The 23,193-nt window shown below is 57.2% G+C and overlaps 1 protein-coding gene across 10 annotated transcripts; it reads right to left on the bottom strand.

Moving 5' to 3' along the window:
* Nucleotides 1-1,304: 1,304 nt before the first annotated feature.
* USP19 (ubiquitin specific peptidase 19) lies at nt 1,305-23,058 on the bottom strand. 10 transcript variants are annotated; one of them, XM_064156907.1, is made up of 26 exons: nt 22,962-23,058; nt 18,968-19,212; nt 15,617-15,745; nt 14,935-15,068; nt 14,211-14,609; nt 13,615-13,882; nt 13,325-13,481; nt 13,151-13,222; nt 12,534-12,649; nt 12,023-12,237; nt 11,517-11,718; nt 11,297-11,430; nt 10,975-11,133; nt 10,777-10,887; nt 10,493-10,603; nt 10,244-10,345; nt 9,791-9,931; nt 9,493-9,611; nt 9,147-9,284; nt 8,696-9,057; nt 7,932-8,042; nt 7,204-7,420; nt 6,755-6,907; nt 6,485-6,648; nt 6,228-6,406; nt 3,294-4,429 (listed from the first exon to the last, which is right to left on the bottom strand). In XM_064156907.1, exons 2-26 carry the CDS (start codon nt 19,074-19,076, stop codon nt 4,196-4,198), a joined length of 4,236 nt encoding a protein of 1,411 aa, XP_064012977.1. In that variant the 5' UTR covers nt 19,077-19,212; nt 22,962-23,058; the 3' UTR covers nt 3,294-4,195. The 10 variants fall into 10 exon arrangements, with proteins under 10 accessions (XP_064012983.1, XP_064012984.1, XP_064012986.1 ...); XM_064156908.1 differs by lacking the exon at nt 22,962-23,058 and adding an exon at nt 22,869-22,931; XM_064156906.1 differs by lacking the exon at nt 22,962-23,058 and adding an exon at nt 19,371-20,868.
* Nucleotides 23,059-23,193: the final 135 nt, after the last annotated feature.

Genomic DNA, 23,193 nt, shown 5'->3' with positions numbered 1-23,193 from the left:
ACCGGGGGACAGCGGGAAACGGGGCAGCATCGAGAGATACCGCGCACTGGGGACATCAAGCGATGACGCATACGGGGGGAAGGGGCGTCATTATGGTGAATGACAGGCACCAGGGACATCAGGCGGTAAGGAACACCGGCGAGCGCTGGGGAAATGGGATGTAACCAGGGGACACCGAGCGCCAGGGACACCGGAGGATTGGACACACCGAGGACGCCGGGGAAGAGGCCTCTCTGGGGTAAACCGGGCACTAGAGCACTAATACTTGCAGTCCTGCCACAGCAGCCAGCACCAAGGAACGCCGGGCGACATGGCACTGGGACTGGCTGTTTCACTCCACCGATACAGGGACACACTGGATACCAGGACCTGCAGCACCGCTGCACTAGCACCAGGGCACACCAGGCACTAGGACTGCAGAACCGGACAGAGGGAAGGCCAGGAGACAGGGCGTGGCCAGCCTCAGGGCACACCATCCTGGCAACTAACTTGCTGTGGTGCTGCAGATATGGTTCTGGGGAAGGCAGAAGTGTGAGGAAGCAGGAGGGAAATGAGCAGCATGTGTACACTGAAAGGCCTAGACAGGAGTCCAGGGCAGAAAGAAGTGATGTGAGAAATTTTGGGTGCCAGTGTGCCAGCCCATGCCCTGAGGTGACACAACGACAAACCTGCCCACACTCTCCCTCTCTGCCCACCAGTGTCTTGCTCTGAGCTCGAGCAGGCTGAGGCTGCCTGGAAGAAGGACTTGGAGGAGGGTAAGTCAGTGTGTGGCAGCTGTGAGTGCATGGCCACAGAGTGCCTCTGCTGAGGGAGCTCACCTTGTCGTTGTCCCATGCTCTGGCATGGAGCAGAACTAACCTGAGTGCTTCCTTGCCACAACATCTGACTGAACAGGATGCAGCCTTCCCAGGCTGCAGAAGGGTGCCCACGGCTGGGAAGGGTTGTCTGTGAGGAAGAGTCTGTGGCATGCCTCCAAGTCGAGTGCCCCAGTGCCACTGAGCACAGCCCTGGCACACCTCGCTGCCAGCATTTGTCCTGCTTCTTTCTGGGCAGGGAGCTGTGTTGGGCCAGGAACGCCCTGAGCTGTGGCACCCAGCAGGAGCCACTGCCTGCTTTCTGCCTTGAAGACCACACAGGACATGAAATTATGGTTGAGAAAGATCTTGGAGATCATCAAATACAATCATTATTGAACTACCTCAAGTCTGGTGCTAAACCACGTCCCTCAGCATCACAACTCTGCATGTTTCAAACAGCTCCAGGGTGAGGATTCAACAACCTCCCTGGAGAGCCTGCTCCAGTGCTTGATAACCCTTCCAGTAAAGAAGTTTCTTCTAATATCTAATTCAAACTTCCCTTGGTGTAACTTGAGGCCACTTCCCCATATCCGATGATATTACTAGGAGGAAGAAACCAGCACCCACTTTGCCACAATCACCTTTCACGCAGTTGTAGAGAGACATCCTTGTACCAAAAAGGATGGAACAAACCTGAAAGTGACTGAAATCATCTTTTTGCCTTGAAGACTTTGGACATGTCACACAGGACCAGACCTGGAGCCTGGCAGGAACCTGGTGAATGTTTAGCCTGCAGCATTTGGGGCCCACAGGCCATGAGGATGTCACGAGGGCACCTAAGGCAGTACTGTGCTGGGGCTTCAGTAACACACTGGGGGATGTAGTGCCCAAGGGCAACTTTACCAGGCACCAGCAGGTTCCAGGGGACAGCAGGCAGTGGAGGCAAGTGGAGTTCAGCAAGTTTAATGAGCGCAGAACAAATCCCAACCCCCTCCCGACCCCCAGCCTCAGTACCCAGCCCAACCCCCACCCTCAGGGGTTGGTGCCCCACGACGCCCTAGTCAACTTCTTCCATGCTGCTGTAGGAGGGGGCCGGGCGCTCAGCAGGGCTGGCGAAGCGCTCGGGGAGGCCTTCCGCGGCCAGCGCTGGGGCTCCTTCAGGGGCCAGGCCAGATCCGAACGGCACGGGGGGCAGACCCTGCAAGCAGAAGGCAGGTGTGAGAGGGGGAGCAGGGGTGCAAGAGGGAGACCAGCACCCTGCCCACCCATCTTTTTGTGACCAAGGGGCCATGGGATATTTGCAGAGACATAAGCCCCTTGGCACAGAGAACGCTGGCAGCATGTGCACTTCCACGGTCTGGAGAGCAGCAGCTGGTGCCAGCCCCATCAACAGGACAGGGGGAAGGCAGCATGCCAGAGACTCCAGTGGCAGCACACTCTTCCCAGCTTTGGTCCTGCCTCTTCTCCTCAGTCTGGCACTGAAGCCTATAAAGCTGCTGTAGGCAGGGCTTCTCTGAACAAAGCCCTTCACCCCAGAATGGGCACCTAGTCCCTAGCCCTTTGAGTGGCAGGGGTGAGCCACAGGCAGCGCCTGTCAGGGTCTAAGGAACAGCATAGAACCAGAGGGGATTTCCAGGGCCCAAAGAGCCTAGTCTGGGCCTCACTGCTGGCCACCCACCTTGGGGCAAGCTGAGCAGGCAGGTGCAGGCAGCAGCTTGTGAGCCTCACCCCCAGGTCATCAGTGCCAGCCGGAGCAGAGGTCACCCTACCGGCGCTGGGCACTGAGTCAGCCTCACGAGGCCAGCGCCGTGGGTGAGTGGGGGAAGCTGCCGAGCCCCAGGGCTGCAGACAATGAGGTGACTGTTCCAGGACTGGCACCTCATGACTGCAGCACGACCCCGCTGGGTTCCCCAGCTGCGACGCACTTGTTGAGGAAGACACTGTGACATGTGTCAGAAACTAAGGTGGGGCAGCCCTGGCTCCTTGCTGCCCAGCTCAAACCCCAGCCAGAAACACAGGTGAGCCCCTTCCCTGCCAAGCATCCTTCCTGAACCGGCCAAGGACACTGAGGGTGGGAAAGCAACAAAGATAGAAAAGGAAGTCACAGGGCTCTGAAGTCACTTCTCACGCCTAAACACATCAGAACACCCTGAGCCACGCTCAGCCAAGGGCATCACGTCTCAATGTCAGACATCACCACAGCTGCAGACCGTGCCCCAGCCCCAGGGGATGGCACGCTGCCAGTTCTGCTGCACGTGCCCTGCTGGGGGTGCCGCCCTGTGGCATACCCTACGGCACAGGCAGGCAGAGTTGTCCTGAGTCTGCTGCCACCCAGGGTGTGCCAGGCACCTGACGAAGCCCAGGGTATGGTTCCCATGCTAGTCCCCATGCAGCTGGGACAGTCACCGCAGGCACAGGAAGGTCACCAGCCCCAGTACAGAGAGGGGCCTTGCCCCTGCCTGGGGGTCCCATCACACAGGACAGTGATGCTGCATCTCTTTGGAAAACCTGGCTTTATTAACACACTCAGGTCCTGCCTGCACTCCCTTACCCCATAGGCAGTGCATTCTCTGGCAAACAAGGTGCTGTGCCATCCTCTCCTGTCAGAGACTTGGCTGAGACACAGCCAGCTGGAGCTGAGTGGAAACAGCCCACACTTTCCATGGCACTGGGGGCTGGCAAGAGTCAGCAGCCCACAGAGGCAGGTGCTCACCATGGGCATGCCAGGCTCCCAAGGGAGGAGAGGAGCTGTGGTGAATCTGAGCCTCTGACTGAGGAGGGAAGCACACAAACCCTTGGTGACAAGCCTGTTTGTGCCCAGCATGGGGGTGCTGGCACCAGAAGGCTTAGTGGGAGGCTGGCAGGAGGGACTGGACTGGCCTGGTACAGGAGCTGCAGGCTGTGCCAGCTCTGGGGAGTACAAGGCTCCTACAGCAGCATAGCAAGGAGAGGTGACCAGATCAGGAACCATGTCAGGGCATCCTGCCCTTGCTGCAGCCTCCTAGCAGGTCTCCTCTTTCCCAGGAGCGAAGCAGAGGCAAATGACGTTCCTGGGTAGCTCCCAAGCCCTGGTCCTGCTGCAGCAGCAACATCACTTCCTAAGTAGCAGGTAGCCTGAGGTCTGTCCTGCCCCCAGCAGGCAGCAAGGATGAAGGGAGGGCAGAAGGGGCTCCTGGTTCTGGGCTGTGCCTTGGCAAGGCAGTGAGCTGGCCAAGCAGCCCTGCCAGCTGGCACGGGAGATGCCGGAGCAGACAAGCAGGAGCCGACGGCCCCACGCTTCCCTTGGCGAGTCCTTCCTGGCAGTTTCTGTCCTGCCGCCTGTCGTCTTCATTGCGTAGTGTCCGAGGACGGCGCGTGCCTCGGCAGCCCTGCTCCTGCAGCTGGCTGTGTGCCCGTGCCTATCTCCAGCGGGTTTGGTAAATGAGTGGGTAGAAGACATTTAGGAAGAGAGCCACGATTGCAGCTGTAGTGGCCAGGACAAAATATCTGATGCAGCCTTCATCTGGGTGCTGTGGGGTGCCTGGACTCCGCTTCTGGCCATGGGGCCTCCAGGAATTTCTTGCAGGCCTTTGAGGTGCCTCGAGTTGCAGCTCTTGTTCTTCAGCCTCCAGTTCCTGCCAGATCAGAGAAGCCTGCGATGTGGAAACCTGCGTCAGCACTTGGAGAACACAACGGGCAACACCCCTTGCCATCCCCTGAGGCGGGCAGCTGCCTGTGTGCCCAGCCCCATGCCCAGCCAGCCCGCCTCCCCATGCAGCACCGTCACGGTCTCGCCCGCCCTCGCCACTCTTCAGGGTCTCCGGTGCGCGGGGCGCAGCCGGACGGCTCTGCAGGAGGGACCGTGGGCAGCTGCCAGACAAGGTCTTCATGGGGCCGAAGAGAGTGGAGTGGGCAGCTGGACTGCAGTGGAGACGATGCGCTGGCATTGGTGGGTCCAGGTGGCAAGGGGGCAGGCGTAAGCCAATCACAGCCCAGCTTCTGTGATCCCAACAGGATCCTTCAGACGACAACCAATCCAGAGCCAGCTGGGGTGGCAGGAGCAGGAGGCACGGTCACAGCACAGCCAGTCAAAGCTCTGCTTTGGTGGGTGGGGATGCTCCAACAGCCAATCATAGCCCAGCTTCCAGGAAGATTATTGGCAGGCAGCCAATCACAGCCCAGCCCTTCACTGTGCCGGTGATCATGCAGAGCAGCCAAGCTGGGCGCAGGTCTCCAGAGGGCACCCAGTGCCTGGGAGGGTGCAGGTGGTCCGAGGTGCCCAGGGATTCGATGAACCCCGGTTGGATCCAATGCGCCCCATTGCTGTGGGATCCATTGCTGACAGGGGTCAGATGAGCCCTGATGCCATGAGGGGATCCAATAGACCCTGGTGCTGTGGGGTGCACAGCAAACCTCGGTGCTCCTGACAGCTCGCACCGCTAGCACGGGATGAGCAGCACAGCCTTCTTGTTGGCCACGCCACCCCTAGGCAAAGGGGACTGCTCCAGGACACACACAGCCTGCTTGGACAAGAACGGCCCAGGAAGGCAGACACCAACGTGCCAGAGACCCACTCACCCTAGAGGCTGGCAAGCTCCTCTCCCCAGTTGAGAGGGCAGAGCCAGGATGCCAAACTAGCGTTGGGTCAAAGGCTGTGCAAGCCAGACAGGCCCCATAATAGGGCACACACATGCCGCTGTGCCACAGATGAGCTGAGCATTGTCCTCAGATCCCGCAGGGCTGTGAGGGTGCCCAGTGCAGAGGGAAGGGCTGCAGCACAGCTATGAGAAACTGGCCAGGTGGGCACTGCACCGTGCCCCAGCCCGGGCCTTTGTGCCCAACATTCACCCAGAGATCAGCCTAACCATTCCTGGATAGTGCACTCCAAAAGCACCTGGCCAGCTGACCTCTCAGGTAGCCCAGCAGCACACTCACACCGGCAGGTTTCTCTTCAGCACCCTCGAGAGGCTGCCAGACCTCTGGCTCAGTGATGGCATTTGCCTTTTTTGCATCTAGCTCGGCCCCAAGCTGGGCCCCAGTAAACAGCATCCCCCACCCTGCCTCAAGAGTGGCTGCAGAGAGCAGGTTCTCACTGCTCCCCAGCACAGCCAGCTCCTACTGCACTGCTCACAGCCTTCTTCCAGTGCAGGCCCTGGCAATGCTGGGCCCCTCCTGCCTCTGATGCCCTCCCAGTCTGACAACAGGAACCAGATCTTCTGTGGTCCCTCAGGGCAGGAACCACCCCAACCTCACAGCAAGAACAGGGCAAGACAGGTCCCAACACCTGACTAGTGCAAGCTCTTTGCTATCAAAGAGGGGCAGGCACCATGCCACAGCTACACCAGACTCCATGGGCGCTGGCAGAGGCAGAACAGCCCCTGTGCGTGGGCACCTGGGCACGTTTCAAGGCTCTGTGGTTCCAACAGCGCCAAAAGGGATGCGAGTTCTCACCTGGCTTGCAGTGGCTTCGGCAGAGGGGGTGCGCTCGGCTCGGTGGTCTGGGGGGTGCCCTGGCAGGGGTCTCTCCACAGGAGAGTTCCTCCGGCGGTAGAAGAGGACATAAGCATATCTAGTTACCACCTGGCTCTCATCCACAGTGGTGACTGTGCTGTCGTCAAAGAGCCGCCAGCCTGTGAAGAGAGCAGGGTTAAGCAAGCAGACAGGCCACGCTGCAGGAGAGGGGGAAGGCAAGGCCAGCAGATCCTCACCCACGTCGCTGCGCTGGCTGTTCTTGTCACTGGGCAGGCGGGCATATGCTGTGTAGTGTCCTCCAATCATGCCCCCGTAGTGGTTGATCACAGCATAGAGGTCATACATGGGCAGCTGCTGCTCACCCTTTCGGCCGATGCAGAACTTGCTCAGATCCAGGCTCCTGTGGAGAGACAGGAGGACAGTGGTCAGCACTGGAGAGGGAGAGGACAGGCTACAGTGCAGCACAGGTGATGTGAACCCAGGCACTACATCCTCCAAGCTCTCACCGGACAGGGAAGTCTACCATGTCGTTGATCTTGTCCCTCCAAATGAAGCTGCGGAAGGAGAAGCGCTTGAGCTGGATGATGAGGACGTTGGGCAGTCGCCACAGCATCAGCTGCTTGGAGGCCTCGCGGTGTTGCTTGCACTTGGGACAGTACCTGGGGGAAGGGCAGGCACATTACCACCACGGGGACAGCCTCATAGTTTGCAGCCCAGCCAATCGGTCTCATACACATGCAGCTGGCAGAGGTAATGTGGGAGGTCTCAGCTTCTCCTGCCTGGGCCAGGCCAGCACAATTCCGCAGATTGCTGGGGGGGCTCTGCTCCCTGCTGGCTTATGGCCTCCCTCCCCAGCGCACTGGGAAGAAACAGCATGCAGGCCTGGGCAGCTCCAGGAAAACTCTCATTGTTGCCTGGACCCATGGGCTGGAACCCACCCTGCTGCCTTCCTCACCATGCTTCCTCTGGGGCCAGGACTTCAGGCTTGGTGAAGAGATTGAGGCACTGCTCGAGGGTGAAGTGGCCAGCCCGGGCTGCTTCACTGGCTGAGCCTGGGTCCTCCACGCACTCCAGCTCCTTGGACTCCACCAACACAAATTCCTTGAGGCGCTCATTGTTCTTCCATACGAGGGCGAGGGAGCAGTCATCTGTCAGCTCCAGGGGCGTGTCACCTGCAAAGGGGCGCACACGTCACGCACTTGCTCCACCAGGCTGGGCTAGGGCCCCTTGCTGGGGCTAGGAGGAGTCTTTCCCATCCTAGCTTGATAAGGCTTGATCACGCAATGCTGTCAAGAAGGAACAAGTGCCACATGGCCAGGATCACCCCCCTAGGGCAGCAGAGCACTCCAATCGTCGAAGGGTAGAGCTGGCACAGCCCCCCTCAGTAACACCTACACAATCAGCACTGGATCCTGTTCAGACAAGAGGTGATTCAGAGATTCACAGGCCCTCTGTAGATAAGGGAGCTTGAAAGGAATTGGTTTGTTTGCTGAGAAGAGCAGGAACATCATAAACCAGAAGAGGTTCCAGACAGCAACTCAGCTGTCCTGTGCTGGATATAGCTTCCACTGCTCAGCCTGGGGCCACGATCACATCTGGGTTCACATTGTGCCAAGCAGCCTTGACACCCTGGCCAGAGGCCACACAAGATGAAGATGGTGTTCTCCAGGGCTCTGGTCTCACCTTTATCTTCCAGCTTGTGCTCCCGGTTGGTAGCGTCAATCTTGTTGATGTAGAACTGCGTGGCACGGGCACTCAATGAGTCTGGAGTGTGTTGGTACCCAGGGATGGCAGCTGTGGATAGGCAGGGACAGATCTGTGGTGGCACTGCCTGTCTGCCCTGCGTAGGGGCCAAGAATTTGCAGTGCCCCCACCCCCACCTCACATGCTAGGGCCTTGCAGGGACACAACCACGTGCCCAGTGTCCTTGACTATTTTTAGCAGGCGCCTGCCCCTGGCAAGCTGTGCTCCTCTGCCTGCCTTGCCCCTTCGCTGCACATTGCTGCCATCCTGAGACAAGTGTCTGGAAACGTGACAGCCAAGCAGCCGAGCAAGAGGCTGCTGCTCTCGTGCAGCTGAGTCAGAGAGAGGGAAACGAAGCGCTCGCAGCTCTGAGGGGCTGAGCACTCCCACGGGACTCGGAGGCTTATGCCAGCCTCTGCCTTCTCACCCCTCCCCACAACACTCCAGCCTCTTTCCTCATCAGGCCTCTGCTCTGCCCCACAGGCCCTGCCAGGGCAAGACTGAGTGTGGGCTGGCAGGAATTTCAGGTGGGGCAGCACTACTAAAACACAGCTCCCAGGGCCTCATTTATGTCCCCAGCCCAAGCTCTCAGTGTAGAACAGATGCTGTGACGGAAGCTCACCGCAAGGAAGGATTGCTCCTGTATTCTCTTTGGCTGCCCAGGCTCCTAACACAGATATGGCTGGCACCACAGCACTTCTTACCTTCTGGCTTGAGGGCTCTCTCATAGGATGGCTCCTTCTCACAACAGCTGTTGCCCTGTGAATCCACATGCTCAGAGAAGCCTGAATCCAAGCTCAGCAGGGAACTCCTGGCTGCCAGGACCTTGCTCCGGACAGTGCTGGCATCACCCATCTCAGTATGCAGCTCAGGCACGGCTGGAGAGAGCGGGGGCTCCTGCAGGAGGCTGGAAGCCTCGTCCCCATCCCCCATCTCAGGGGCAGAGGTGGTTGCTGCACAGCTGCTCTTGGCCAGAGGTTCTAGCTTGTCTAGCAGAGGCTGCAGGCCCTGCTCTGGTGACATCCTGCCCAGTTGGAATGGAGGCTGGAACACGCTGACAGAGTACCTGGGCAAGGAGGTTGCAGTCAGAGCTGGCTAGGCACAGGAAAGAGCTCTGCTCTGGGGCAGAAGCACTCTCCTTCCCTGGACTCTCACCTTGCATAGCCCTCCAGCAGCTGGGCCAGGCGGGCATAGGTGAGGCGGGACTCTGGCACACTGATGATGAAGGGGAAACCAATGTTCTCCGGGCGGCACAAAGCCTTGTGGTCTGGCCAGTGTGTTTTCTGACATGCCCTGCAACATACACAGCTCCTGCTGAACCCAGCATCCACCACCAGCTGGGCAGGAGCATGGCAGGCCCAGAAGGGTACCCTGAAGGATGAAGATGAGGCTCCCTCCCAAAGGTCAGGCCCATTCCACCTCCTCCCAGTGGCCTGCGCTCTCCCACCCAGCCCTTCAAGACAGAAAAGCCTTGGCCCTGCCAGGCAGCAAACCAACTCACACATTGCAGTAACCAACTCGATAGCACCTCGTGCAGCGCCTGAGCTTCTCATCCTCTGGCAGCTGCTTCTTCTGGCAGGCTGCACACTTGGCAACAGGGCCACTGGGCACCTGTGGACGCTGCAGAAAAAAAAGACTCATTGGGTGAGGAAGGGCACCCAGGCAGTCTCAGTGGGCAACCATGCTCAGGCTCAGCACAGCTAGTCACCCTTGCACACAGCTCTCCTCATCCTGCCTAGCCCCACTTGCAGGCTCAGCCTCCCTGCATGCCCTCCACTAGTTTCAATATTTCCTCTTACCTGCTGGACTTGCAGCACCACCACTCGCTCCTTGGCCAGCTCTGGGGACAGCACCTCAAAGCACAGCAGCAGGTCTGTGGGAGAGACTGTGTCTAGCGAGTTGGACGGCAGGAATGTGCGGTGGAAGCGATTTTTGATCACCTGCCAGGAAAAGAATGAAGCAGGGCTGTGTGAGAAGGCTGCCCCGAGCTGCTTCTCCTCAGAAACCCACAGATCTCAGCCTCACAATGAGCTGTGAGGAACAGCAGCATCACAGGGATGCTGTGTCCACTTCACCACCCTGAAAGGGAAGGATGATCTTCCCTTGCACTGCTGCGGTGGCGCAGCTCTCCTGCAGCACTCTGTGCCTGACAGTGCTACCCACAGACATGTTGGAGAGAGCCAAATGACTGTTGGTGGCCTTATTCCATGCAAAGTAGCCTACATCTTGCTCCCCAGATTGAAGCCACTCACCTCTGCCAGGCGCAGGTTCTCTGGCTTCACCCGCACACTGTGGGCGACTGAGTCAAGCACCTCCATGGCGCTGGAATTCTCCTTGCTGATACTCACGAGGAACTGCCACCAAGAAAGTGCCTGTCAGCCACACTGCACCAAAGCAGCCCTTTACCAAACACAAAGCTCAACCTGGCACATGGATGGCTGCCTAAGGCACCTCCAGAAGCCCTGCCAGACTCCCTCCTGAGAATAGATGGTGTCCTCTACCTTGATGGGTTTCTTGTGTGGCTCCTTTGCAAAGTAGTACACAGTCAGAACCTTCTGCTTCTGAGGGAGTGGCACAGGTAGGTACAGGAAGGGGTCAAAGGTGATGGACACCTGCAGATGAGAGAACACACTCAGCTGCAGGAAGTGCTTCTGGCTGAGATCAGTGGGGCAGCAGCCCCAGTGGACCCAAAATCCAGCTCTGCCCTGTGGCCCGTGCTCTGAAGGTCAAGAACCTACTGATGTGCAGCTAGGACCAGGTGAGAGCCCTCCAGGACTGCCCCTACCTTGGAACACACTGGACACACCAGCTTGGATTTGTACTGGCCCTGGAAGAGGTCCACAATGAAAGAGTCATTCCTCATCTTGTGTCGCTGCCAGGCTTCCTCAGCTACCACCTGTGGTGAAAAAAGCACTCAGCACTACACTGAACTACCCAAGGCCATGGTTGTTTTCTCAGTGACTTCGGGGAGGGACACCCTCACCTCATCAGGCCTCCCGTCTGAGTCAACGGTCTCTGTGTAGGGTTTGTTCTGGATGCGGTTGAGGTCCTCATGCAGGCCATCAAGCAGGAAGGCCATGAACTCCTGAGCATCATGCTGGGCATAGCCAGTGAACTGGCTGGCCTTGCTGGCCACGATTGCCTGGTGGCAGAACAGCAGTCAGGGCTGGCCAGCAGCCCCCTCTGCCACATACACAAACCCTGGCCACGCGCATCCACACCACTGCATTCTCCTTGGCAGTAGCAGGCCAAACAGATGCCCACGAAGGAGTGCTGGGGACCCACAGCTCCTCCTGTAGTCCTACCTTCAATTTAGAGGGTTGGAAGGCATGGTGAGTGCCCTTCCACAGCGCTCGCAGCAGCATGGCAAAGCCAATGGCCAAGCGTCCTCCTGTCCCCAGAGGGTTGTTGTAGTTGATTTCTGACTCAAAGGAGCGATCTGTAAGAGACACAGGAGAGTGAGGTTCACTGCTGGCTGCACCATCCAAGTCCCAGGGCTTTGCTGGGCTCCTGGCCTGGGCTCACCGTGGAAGTAGTCACGTAGCTCTCGGGTGTTGGACAGGGACTGGATGACACTGTTCATGAAGCAAGTGTTCCCCAAGTTCACCAACCCTGTGAAGCCAGGCAGGCAGACCTTCTTCTTCTCATCTTCATCCTCATCGTCTTCCACACTCTCAGAGCTCACCGGGCTGTGTGTCATCGGTGGCACCATGCAGGTTGGTTTGGGCTGGCAAAGCAGAGGCGGGTGTGAGGGTGTTGCCCTTGGCAGGGGGTCTCTCTGGGAACACCAGGGGAGCTCAAAAGCCCTAAGCATCACTCAGACAGGCTGGAGCCATCACACCATCTCCTATCAGGACTGGGATAGACAGGGCAACTAATGCCCACAGTTCTGCCAGCTACAACTGAGGAGAGCTGCTTCATTCCTCCAGGACAGTTTGCCAGTCCTCAGAGTGAGGAGAAGTCCCACAAGAGCAACAAGTGGGCCCCATCTTCCCCTCCCCCAGGTCAAATTCAGGGCATCCTCAACTCACCGAGGGGATGTGCGGCTCTTGTTTCACTGCCACGTGCTCTGGGGCTGTACGGGCTGCCACACCATCCAGACCCCCATCTTCTACACGTGGTTTCTCTTTGTCATTAGCACGGGCCTCTTCCTTGCTGGACAGGGGGTGCTGGTTACTGCCCGGGGGATTCTTATCCAGAGGGGTAGGGCCTGTAGGCATGGCAACCTTTGCACCACCCACTGCACCTTAAAAAGGGGGAAGGGTGGGCCTGTGGTTAGCAGCACCCCACACTGGGTGGGGCTGAGCCACTCAATTCCACACGCACACACAGAGTCTCTCTCCTACCCCACGAGGAAGAGAACAGCAATGCCCTTTTCCCTAGCACTTCGCTCGCCCTTCCCCACAACCCTCCTGCCTGCACCCACTCAGCCCCTTTCCTTCCCCACAACCCCAGCAGCATACAGAAGCTTCCAGCAGTGAGGAGGGCCCGTGCCCCACTGGGATATGGCAGGCAGGCAAGGCAAGAAGGCAGGGTGCAGACCTCGTGTGGCTGGAGCCTCCAGCCCACCCCAGCGCTGGCTCTGGCGTTTCTTCAGGCAGACATCTATGCGAGACACCGTGAAGTTGTATGTGCACTGGTCTGGCTCAATAAGGTTCCTGCAAGACATGCAGCAAGTCAGGGATGCCCCAGACTCACCAGCAGCCTCGGACACACCAAAGCCTTTGCTAGGCAGAGCCACAGCCTTCAGTCAACCCAGCTAGCACTGATCCAAGGGTGAACTTGGTAAAGCAGAATAGAAACCCTTGAGTCTCACTACACTGAGAGCACAGATCCCCTTCCACTCTGCTTGGCTCCCCATGCCTCCTCCTGCTGGACATCCTGCCCAAAGTACACACAGACTGATCTGGCTCCATCTCCAAAAACCTTTGGAAGAGCCTGGGGGCAATCTATGGGCAAGAAGACACCAGGACTTCCTTCCCTGCGAGCCACCACAGAAAACCAAGGCAGCCCAGACTTGCGATATTAACTCAGCACAAGGGAGACCTTCAGGTGTGGGAATAAGCATTCCCCGCACAGATCCTTCAGCCTGGACTAGCTCCAGCTCTGTGCCCTCAGCTTCTGTAGGTTCACGTGGGCTAGAAGGATGGGAATTGTACCTGAGCTTCACCTGCCACCGGAACACTGTGTGGGGACCGCAGCCAGGATGGAGGCGAAGGAAGTTTGTATCACTACAAAGAAATTAGGAGCAATTGAGAAGTGAACAATTGAGTAGCCCAGCCACAGCCAGAAACTGCACAGCAGCCTGGCACTGTCCTGAGGCAAGCCAGTACCTTGTCTGGAACATCAGCGTGAAGTCTTGCTCCCGGAACAACACCTTGGACACCTCCTTGTGGATCTCTTTCACGTAGACGTGCACCACCACCAGGTCATTGCCTTTCTCATAGGAGTCATTCTTGACAAAGCTCAAGCTCACAAAAGGCTCTGGCTCTGAGTGAGAGAAGCCATAGGGACAGATATTACCTTCCTTGTATGCTGAGGCAGTGCTACAGGCTGACCCAGGAGAGATCCTGAGCAGATGGACCTTCCTGACCAAGTCAGCCCCTAATCTGCAGCCACTCACCATCAGCTGCTGCTTCCAGAGCCACATCATCCTTGGACCAGTCTCTTTTCTCACCATCTCTGCCCAGGGGAGGAGTGGCTACTGGGACAGCCTTAGAGTTCTCTCCCAGGATGGGCATGCAGTCCTGACCCCGCAAGGCCTCAGCAGGGCTGCCTGGCTGCAGGACTCTCTTCTCCACACAGGTGGCAACACGGTGAGGGAACACCTCTGTGGTAGCCGTGAGAGGTGGCATCTCCACGGGAACAGTTTCTTTGGACAAAACCACAGCCTTTCAAGACAGAGGGATACAGTGAAAAACAGTCACCATCATCCTTGAGCTGCTCCCACTGTGACTCCTGCTAGCCAAGGAGGCACAGCTCCATGCTGCCTGCCACCTGCTGCCCCCAACAAAGCCAATGCTCAGCTCAGCCCCATTAGCACCACAGTCCAGTGACCACAAGGTTTCTCACATTGCTCTCTCCTCCACCACAGACAGGTTGGTGCCAACCCTCACCACCACCCATGGGACCCTGAAGCCCATCTCATCGTGGGGGCTGGGTCCCCATGCAAGCAGCATGCTCTGCACAGGTGCCCTATTCAGCCAAGTCCTCAGGTACCTTCTCTAGTGGCGGTGTGAGGTCTGTGGGTGCATCGACCTGGCTGGCTCTGCCATTGCGGCGGCTGCCTGCCCTCCCACTGTGGCCTCTGCTGGGCTCCACACTCCCGGTGACTCTGGCATTTGGCTCTTCTTCAGTGGGAGCCACTTTGAGGTATACTGCCCGCTTGGCGCTGGGGCCGCTCTGTGTCCCTGGGCTGGCTGGGCTCTTCCCTCCCAGGGCTTCATTTCTTCCTGGAGCACGCTTGGGATTGGAGGGCTCCCGCCGGGATCTGGTCAGTTCTGTGCCCTCAGCCTTTAGCTCTTCAGAGGCCAGCTCTGCAGAAGCAGCCTTCTCCTTTCCATTCTCCCAGCACATGGCTCCTTTGACTGGCTCTTTGGATCCATCTTTCCTTTTCTTCTGTGAAAAGCAGTGCAGCACAGTGGCAAAGAATCCAGGTAGCAGTACCTCTCATGCTCTCTGCCAGACCCTCACCCTCACTCTCTCTTCCCAGAGCATGCTTGTGCTCTACTCCAGAACCTGGAGGCTACATTGCAGGCAGAAACTGGGGTACAATGACACCCTGCTCCCTCAGACAGGCAGCTGGCTCACTGCCCTCATGCAACACATGGATACAAGATGTGCCCCACAATGCTTCCTTGATGGCCAAAGAACAGGGAATGAAACCCTCAGCCCAGCTCCCCACAGCTCTGTAAGCTCCCTCAAAAGGCAGACACCTCCTCACCAGAAGCGAAGACCAGTTATGGAGTGGGATCTTCTTCTGAAGCACAAGCTGCAGAAAGTTGCCCTTCTTGCACTGGACCTTGCTGCAGGAGCCCTCAATCTCCTCATAGAACTGACAGCTCCACTGGCGTCCGTCTGCAAGCAGAGGGGGACCAGCACCTTAGGCAGCACTCCAGTTATCTATCACCTAGCCTACAGTTGCCTTTCACCTGCCCCAAAGATCAGGGAACACTCATCCAGAGCCAAGGAGAATGCAGGCAGACTGCCACCATACTCCAGGAGCCTTCAGAGCTTCATCCAGTTTCTCTGGATTTGCTTTGTACATCTGGCTGGCCTCCTTCCCAGAGGGAAGCCTCTGGACCTCCCAGTTCTCAGGGGCATAGTCAACTTTCCAATAGATACCCAGGGCCTACCCAGTAGGCAGTGGACAGAGATGCAGCAGTGCAGCAGCAGGCACTCCTTCCTTTGGTGCAGAGGCCAGCTCCTCTCCCCAGCTCTAGACTCTTCTTTTACACTATTCTCCCATCAGCCCTGTCTGCTGGCTGAAGCTGTGCCAGCTTACAGCAGGGCATTGCCTCAGAAGGAAAAATTCAGTGCCAGCCTGCATGAGCCCCATGTGTAGCCCAGAACTGTGCCAAGCCCCACTGGAGAAACAGCTGCAACAGTTGTTCCATTCCCCATACCTGGTAGTTTGATCATACAGTCCGTGTCAGTGAAAAAAGCGTCCACATCTTCTACCTTCAGAGCTCCACTACCCAAGTTCAGCTTGACGATGATCTCATCAGCATTCTGCTTCCAGTCCAGCAGCAGTTCTAGGAAGAGTAAGGAAAGGGTCACCCACTCACTGGGGCAAGAGCCCACAGTACCTCCTCCTTGGCTGAGGATCAGGAGCCTGAACACACACTTGGTTTGAGGAGACAAACGCAAGCGACACAGATCATGCTAATTAAAAGGGACACTTGCAACCTACTCTCATCAGGCAGGCTGCAAACAAAAGCACATGTTGAAGAAGGGCAAGTGAATTCCAGAAGGAGTCCAGGAGATCAGAAAAGCAGCCCTGCTCTCAGCCCCATCATGTACAGCAGCAGTGGCTGGGAAGAAGAGGTGGCTCCTGCCAACTACAAAGTAATTGCCTCTTTCCAAGGGAATAAGGAAGCCACAGAATTACTCTGGGGGGACTCAAGGGGACCACAATCAGAAACTGCCACTTCCCCTTTGCCTATGTGAATCAAACAGCCCAGCTGCAATCACCACGACACTGTAATCCTGCCAGGTGAGCCCTACTAACACGGCTGAGACACAGGCAGGCTGCCAGCCGCACAGCCACCCAGGGAGAAAACAGTGTGGCAGCCTCACACTGCTGCAGGCAGAGCCTCTGCCAGCTGCCTGCCAGGTTCCAGGTCTGGCCCTATGCTGCCCTGAAGTCTTTGAGGCAAAAAGGTGATTTTGGTCACCTTAAGTTCAGTCAGGTTCGTTCCATCCTTTCTGGCACAAGGATGGCCTATTTGGTCCTCAAAGCAGGCCTGCACCAAGGCAGAAACCAGCCAGTAGTGATCATTGAGTCACACAGATCAGGATTTTCCTGAAGTTTAAATTGGATATTAGAAGAAACTTCTTTACTGGAAGGGTTATCAAGCACTGGAGCAGGCTCTCCAGGGAGGTTGTTGAATCCTCACCCTGGAGCTGTTTGAAACATGCAGAGTTGTGATGCTGAGGGACATGGTTTAGCACCAGACTTGAGGTAGTTCAATAATGATTGTATTTGATGATCTTCAAGATCTTTCTCAACCATAATTTCATGTCCTGTGTGGTCTTCAAGGCAGAAAGCAGGCAGTGGCTCCTGCTGGGTGCCACAGCTCAGGGCGTTCCTGGCCCAACACAGCTCCCTGCCCAGAAAGAAGCAGGACAAATGCTGGCAGCGAGGTGTGCCAGGGCTGTGCTCAGTGGCACTGGGGCACTCGACTTGGAGGCATGCCACAGACTCTTCCTCACAGACAACCCTTCCCAGCCGTGGGCACCCTTCTGCAGCCTGGGAAGGCTGCATCCTGTTCAGTCAGATGTTGCGGCAAGGAAGCACTCAGGTTAGTTCTGCTCCATGCCAGAGCATGGGACAATGACAAGGTGAGAGCTTCAGCTCCCTCAGCAGAGGCACTCTGTGGCCATGCACTCACAGCTGCCACACACTGACTTACCCTCCTCCAAGTCCTTCTCCCAGGCAGCCTCAGCCTGCTCGAGCTCAGAGCAAGACACTGGTGGGCAGAGAGGGAGAGTGTGGGCAGGTTTGTCGTTGTGTCACCTCAGGGCATGGGCTGGCACACTGGCACCCAAAATTTCTCACATCACTTCTTTCTGCCCTGGACTCCTGTCTAGGCCTTTCAGTGTACACATGCTGCTCATTTCCCTCCTGCTTCCTCACACTTCTGCCTTCCCCAGAACCATATCTGCAGCACCACAGCAAGTTAGTTGCCAGGATGGCTTCTCTGGGCCACACTACCACATCTCAGTCTAACAGGCACTACAGCAGAAGCAGTACAACATTACTACACTGCACAGACACTGATGCTTTGAGGCATGTCTCTGTGTGGAGCTCATGGTAATTGGGCTGCACATCCCTGCTCAGCACACCAGGCTCTCAGCCTTCAGCTGTACAGATGAGTTTTGCCTTTATCTGACAGCAAGAACTTGATGTTTGGCTTTGCTCAAACCAATTCTGCCGTAACAAGAGAGCCAAGTGTCCCAGCTGCTCTTTAACATTGCTGTTCCTGCATAAGATGTCAATGTCTGTGACCAAAACCTCCTTCTAGATGACACCAGGAAACCAAACTAACCTGACACCTAATCCTTGCTCCCTGCAGGATTACCCCCAACAGCATCTTGGGGCCTGCTCCACCCTCATAGGGTAGTGAGCTCTGCCAGGCAAGGGGCAAGCAAAGCCACAGCACCTTATCTTGGAGCAGAGAAACAGCAGGAGTGGGAACTGCAGTCTCCACCTGAGTGCTCAGAGGGCTGTCATTGTTTCCCTTGACTGACTACAGACCAGTAGGAAACCTCTGTTGACCACCAGAGTCACTGGTGCAGAAGTACCTTTCAGCCTGGCAGTGCGAGAAGTGCTGCAGCAGCACTGCCTGGAGGATCTAGAGTTTGCTCCAGCAGCTTGCCACCCCTGTGCAGAGAGGATGGAGGCAGCACAGCTACACCAGAAGGCTTCAACGTCAGGGAGTGCAGAGGGTCAGGCCTTATCAGACCTACAGCACACACCCCAAGCGAGAGAAGGCACAATACCACGTTCTCCACAGAGCGGGATTTTGAAGCAGAGACTGCAGCCACCACTGCAGCACAGACGGCCTATAAAACACCTGTGATTTTGAGGTTACAACAGTCATAACGGGCAGCACAGAAAACAAGCAATTTTCAGGGTCTGGAGAAACTCATGACTGTATCTTGCCTGCAGGCACTCCCTGCACCTGAAGTGTTCTCTCATTGGATACATAGCAGCTACAGAGGAAATTACTCCATAGCAACTGTTTCACCTGAGCCACACCTTGGCCTGAGACAGAAACTAATGCACTGGCCCCACCCACAGGCCTCACGCTGGGGCAGCTGCTACTAGCACACAAGCACTGCTTCACAGCAGCATCTGGTCTCGGCAAACCAACAGCGAAAGAGCAGCACATTCAGCTGCAAGAGTACCCACAGGCTTCAGTCCTGCTGCCTCAGGACAGGGGCAGTTCAGCCAAGGCCAAAAGCAGAGTCTAGAAACAACCACAGAAGCCAGTTCCAGTCTGAAGCTAACATGACCACAGGCCCGACCTTCCTCACATTACTAGGGCTAAGTGGCACCCAAAGCACCGAGGTTCCGGGTCCAGGGAGGACACTGTGCTGAAGAGGATCCCACATTACACGGGTTACCATCAGCTGCAGGAAGCGATTAGTTAAATCTGCTTATACTGCGGCAGATGGCTGAGAAGCTCCCACCCTGCGGGGCCAAGGAACCAAGTGTCCTGCTCACCGCAGCACTGCCGAGGGGCTCTCACCTTCCTTGCTCTCTTGGTTGGCTCGATCCTTCTGCTTCTTCTTGTTGGCGGCATCATCCAAGCCCCGAGACACTCTCCTCTGACCAGGGGCATTGGTGCTGCTGGACATTTTCGGCCGTTTGGAGGACACAAACGGCCCGCCGGGGTCGGTAATGGAGTCTGGGTCAGGGGTGCGACGTTTTCTTCCTGGCCCAGCTATCTTGGCGACTCTCTGTGGTCAAACTCTCTGGCAAGGAACTAGTGGCCTAAGGAGAGGAGAGAGCAAGCATGGCAGGAGGAGTGGGTGGAGGAGACCCAACAGCATCAGGATTCACTCTCTGCCCTCCCAGGGCCAGTGCCCTCACACGACCTTCACTGTGGTGTTTATGGGAAGCCCCACACAGCAGTGGGTGAGGAAACCTACCTCATCACAGCTGTTACAACTCTTACTGCCAAAAGCATGGGCTTGTCAGAGCTCCCAAGATACAACCGGGGGTCTTCTGTATGTAGCAGACATTAAAAACCTGGAAAGCAATTGTCATGCTCATGGCTCCCACTACAGCAACACTGGCCCAGAGGAGCTGCCAGCACTAACAACACCCAGAGGCAGAGGCAAGGGCAAGGACACAGAGAGGCCCTGATCCAAAAAAAACCCTCGAGCCTCCAGGGTCAACAGGGGCAGCAGGCTATTTCAGTCAGACAGTGCCCCGTGCATGAGGGCAGGAACCAGAAGCAAGGAACGCCCTAAGAAGGAAGAAAGGGGACAAGCAGGAGCAGGCCCAGGACAGTCTCTTGAGACAGATGAGAGTGGAGCTCCCTGGCAAGAGGAGAGTTCCTCCCCCCTCTGCCCACCAGCTGGGAGCTTAAACAGCACCATGCATATTCATCTCCCCGATGGGTTACAGACAGCAGCAGCAGTGGCTGGAAACAGGACACCCAGGGAGAGGGCAGGGCACTCACCCCTGCCCCCTCAGACATGCCCTCACAGGCAGAGCCAACTCTCCTAGAGGGTTTGTGAGCTGACTGTCCATGGGCTGGTCTCAGTTCCTCACTCTCCAGTTTCACCTTCGTGTGTTCACAGCTGTGATAGAGAAGATCTATAACGATCCGCTGAAAAAGGGCCTACTCAAAGTGCCTCGGTGGCAGCAGTGAAAGCAAGCTGGAACAGCTCCCCCCCTCAATGCCCAGACTGTATGGCCCTCACAGCACTCAACAGTCTGCAGGGGCTTGCTGCAGGGGAGAATGCCCAGCCATATGGATCCTGTCTACCTCTAGGTGACAGCAACCTGCAGTACCTCCTGGTGCACTAATTCATACCCCATCACATGGCCCTGCTCCCATCTGAGGACATGGAGCTGAGGTCAACAGCATCTAGCATCTTGCTCTAGCCCAGCTCCACCGAGCCTGCCTATTCCTCTGTGGGAGGCAGGCAGTGCCCTCAGGAGCACCTCATTCCACTCTCACCCGTGCACTTATCACAGATCTCACAGCTCTGCTCAGGCGTGGCTGGGGGCAGGTGGCACCTCCAAGGGAGTCACTTAGTTGGAAGGAGCACGCTGGCAGCTCTATGTTGCCCACCTCATGTTCTAGAAATGCTTGGGGCAACAATTAGCTGCAAAATCAGAGTCATAACCACAATCTACAAAGGCCAGCTCACCCTCATAACCAAGAGACACCAAAGCCAAGCAAACAGCTCAAGCACCAAGTCCAGCCTGGCTGCCTAGCACAGACAACTCCTGCTGCCCATGGTGGAGGGACCTGAAACACCCTGGAGACAGAGATGCTGCACAGAGCCCAGCGTCAGCCCCAGAGAGCATGTGGGAGGACAGCAACCCCACACTGCTCCATAGACTGTATTTCCCTTGCATGCAGCAACAACTCTGGCTGCATGGGGAATGGGAAGGGCTCCTTGCAGCAGGGAACACAGCTGTAGTTCACAAGGCTGGGTCTGACAGCAGCCACACACTGCTGCTCAGCTCCAGTCCCCAGTGACGCCAAAACAGGTCAGCTACAGATTCTTCCCAGCACTGAGAAATCTAACATGGACTCAGCAAACATGGGAATGCATTTTTTGCTGAATGGCCTTCGCCTCTGGAGTGAGAGCCCCAGAAGAAGCAGGAGACAAGATGCAGTGACTGCTTTGTGCGGGGCTCAGAAAAGCTCTATCGCCTCAGTCTTACACCTCTGAAGGGGTAGCACAGGCTAACTGCTGGGCAGGGTGACAGCAAGCGCTGAGAAGGGTCCTAAGAAAGGGTTGTCTACTGCCCAAGGAGGAGTGAGGAGGAAAGCCAGAGTTGATGCCTGCTATCACACCTCTGGGAGAAGCCTCCTACTCTCACACCTCGCTGACAGCTCGGCTCCCTCAGGCACTTTGACGACAGTTACTCCTAATAGCAGCCAGGAACCAAGCAGGGCTGGAACTCTGCCTGGTTCCAACTGCCAGCTTGATGGCAGCCTCAGGCTGCTACAGGCACCACTGGGTTTTGGAGGAGTGCAGGTGAAGCACAGGTTATTCTCATTCACCTATTCTAATTCCTGAGACTTTCTACCTCTCAATCATCAGGAAACAGGGAGTCAGGTAGGACATTCAGCCCCCAGGTGTGCAGGGGCACAGAGGTCGTCTGTGCTGATGTCAGGACTGTAGGAACCACTGCAGGCAAGAGATGGTGACAGGCTGCCCTGGCTACATGCCAGGCGTACCTCTGAAAAGTACCCAATAGACTGGGTACTCATACAAAACCTTACACAACCTTTCTCCAAGATGGAAAAGCCTGGCCATGCTGCTGAGAGAGGAGGTGGCTCCTTGCCCTCTGCTCTCTCAGCCTTTGTGCCACTGTGAGCACCCACATGGCTGCAGCACGTACTGGACTGAGACAGCAGCCAGAGTGAAACTGCTCTTTGCTAATTTGTCTTACCCCAGCGCAGTTTTTCAACCCAGTTCATGCTAGGGCTGCACAAACACTTCCACTGCCAGAGGAAAGGGAGAATTCAGAAACAGAACATGGGGCTGGGAGAAGAATTACCTCTTCCCATGGCAGTGGCAAAATGCATTGGTGTAAATGTTCTGGGAATGACAGCAGAAAATGTACATCAAGATGCAACTTGCCTCCTGTGTTTGGGGCACATTTAGCAGAAAAAGGTCCCTGGTTCTTGCCTGCAGTGTTCAGAAGCCTTTTACTGGGGTGGCTATAGAACATCTGCTATCCCTCAGCATCACACTTCTATGGACTTTTGGCTTTTCCACGTCCCAAATACGGCCAACAGAAACACTTCCCCTCTTGTGTGCACGAGTACTTTTAACACCTGCTCCTTGTCACCTCAAGGGATCAGAAGCCTCAAGACTCAAGCTCATCTCTTCAGTTTCTCAATACGCCTGCCATACAGGCAGAGCCAGGACAATCGGCACCACTCAGGGCAGGAACCCAGCCCGATACTGCCACACACAATGTCTTCAATGCATGTCAAATCACCACGTCTCCAAAGCGCAGCAACAGCAGCGAGCTCTTACCGCTGTGCTGCGTGGGGGAGCCTGGCGGGCACTGCTCTCCCTCAGGCCCTGACAAGTCTCGAGGGAAAATTACTCAGGCCAGACAGGAGGCAGCAGCGGGCCCCGGCCTCTCCTACACTGCTGCTCGGCTTCAGACACCGGGAAGAGGGAAAGGGACGAGCTCCTGCCCAGCCATCCCTGAGCCCCAAGACCGGGCAGCGCATCAGGTCACTGCCAGCGGCCCGGCCTCGCAGCTCCCGCCCGAGGCCGACGCGTTAGGCCCGTTCCGCCGTGCTCCCAGCTCCGCCCACCCCCAAGTCGGGATCCTCTCACGCCGCCGCCACCAGGCCGCATGCCGGCCTCGCGCCGGACCCGGCACGCCGCCACGGCTCCGGCCCTCATCCCGCGCTGCTCCCGGCCGCCGCCGCTGCCCACCTCGCGCTGCCCCGGCCGCCGACGCTGCCCGTCCCGCTGGGCCCCGCCGCCACCGCCCCGATCCGGCCGGCCCGGCGCCCGCCCTGCACTCACGGCCCCGCCCGCCGCTCCGGTCTGTTTTGTTTGGTGCCGAAGTTCCGAGCGGGCCGACGCCGGAGACAGGCCGAGCCCGTGACGCACTTCCGGAAACCGGCGGCGCGCCCACGTGACGCGGGAGCGCGACCGGGGGGTCACGTGATGCGAGACGAAGCCGGCCGTGGGCTCGCGCCCTCCAGCCCCCCCCGCCCCGGCGGCGCCATGGCAACGACGCTCGCACTGACGTCAT

The sequence above is a fragment of the Pogoniulus pusillus genome, chromosome 16, assembly GCF_015220805.1.
Source record: "Pogoniulus pusillus isolate bPogPus1 chromosome 16, bPogPus1.pri, whole genome shotgun sequence".
NCBI classification, from domain to species: domain Eukaryota; kingdom Metazoa; phylum Chordata; class Aves; order Piciformes; family Lybiidae; genus Pogoniulus; species Pogoniulus pusillus.
Note: the sequence above shows the minus strand (reverse complement) of the source record. Positions and strands in the feature narration are given on the sequence as shown.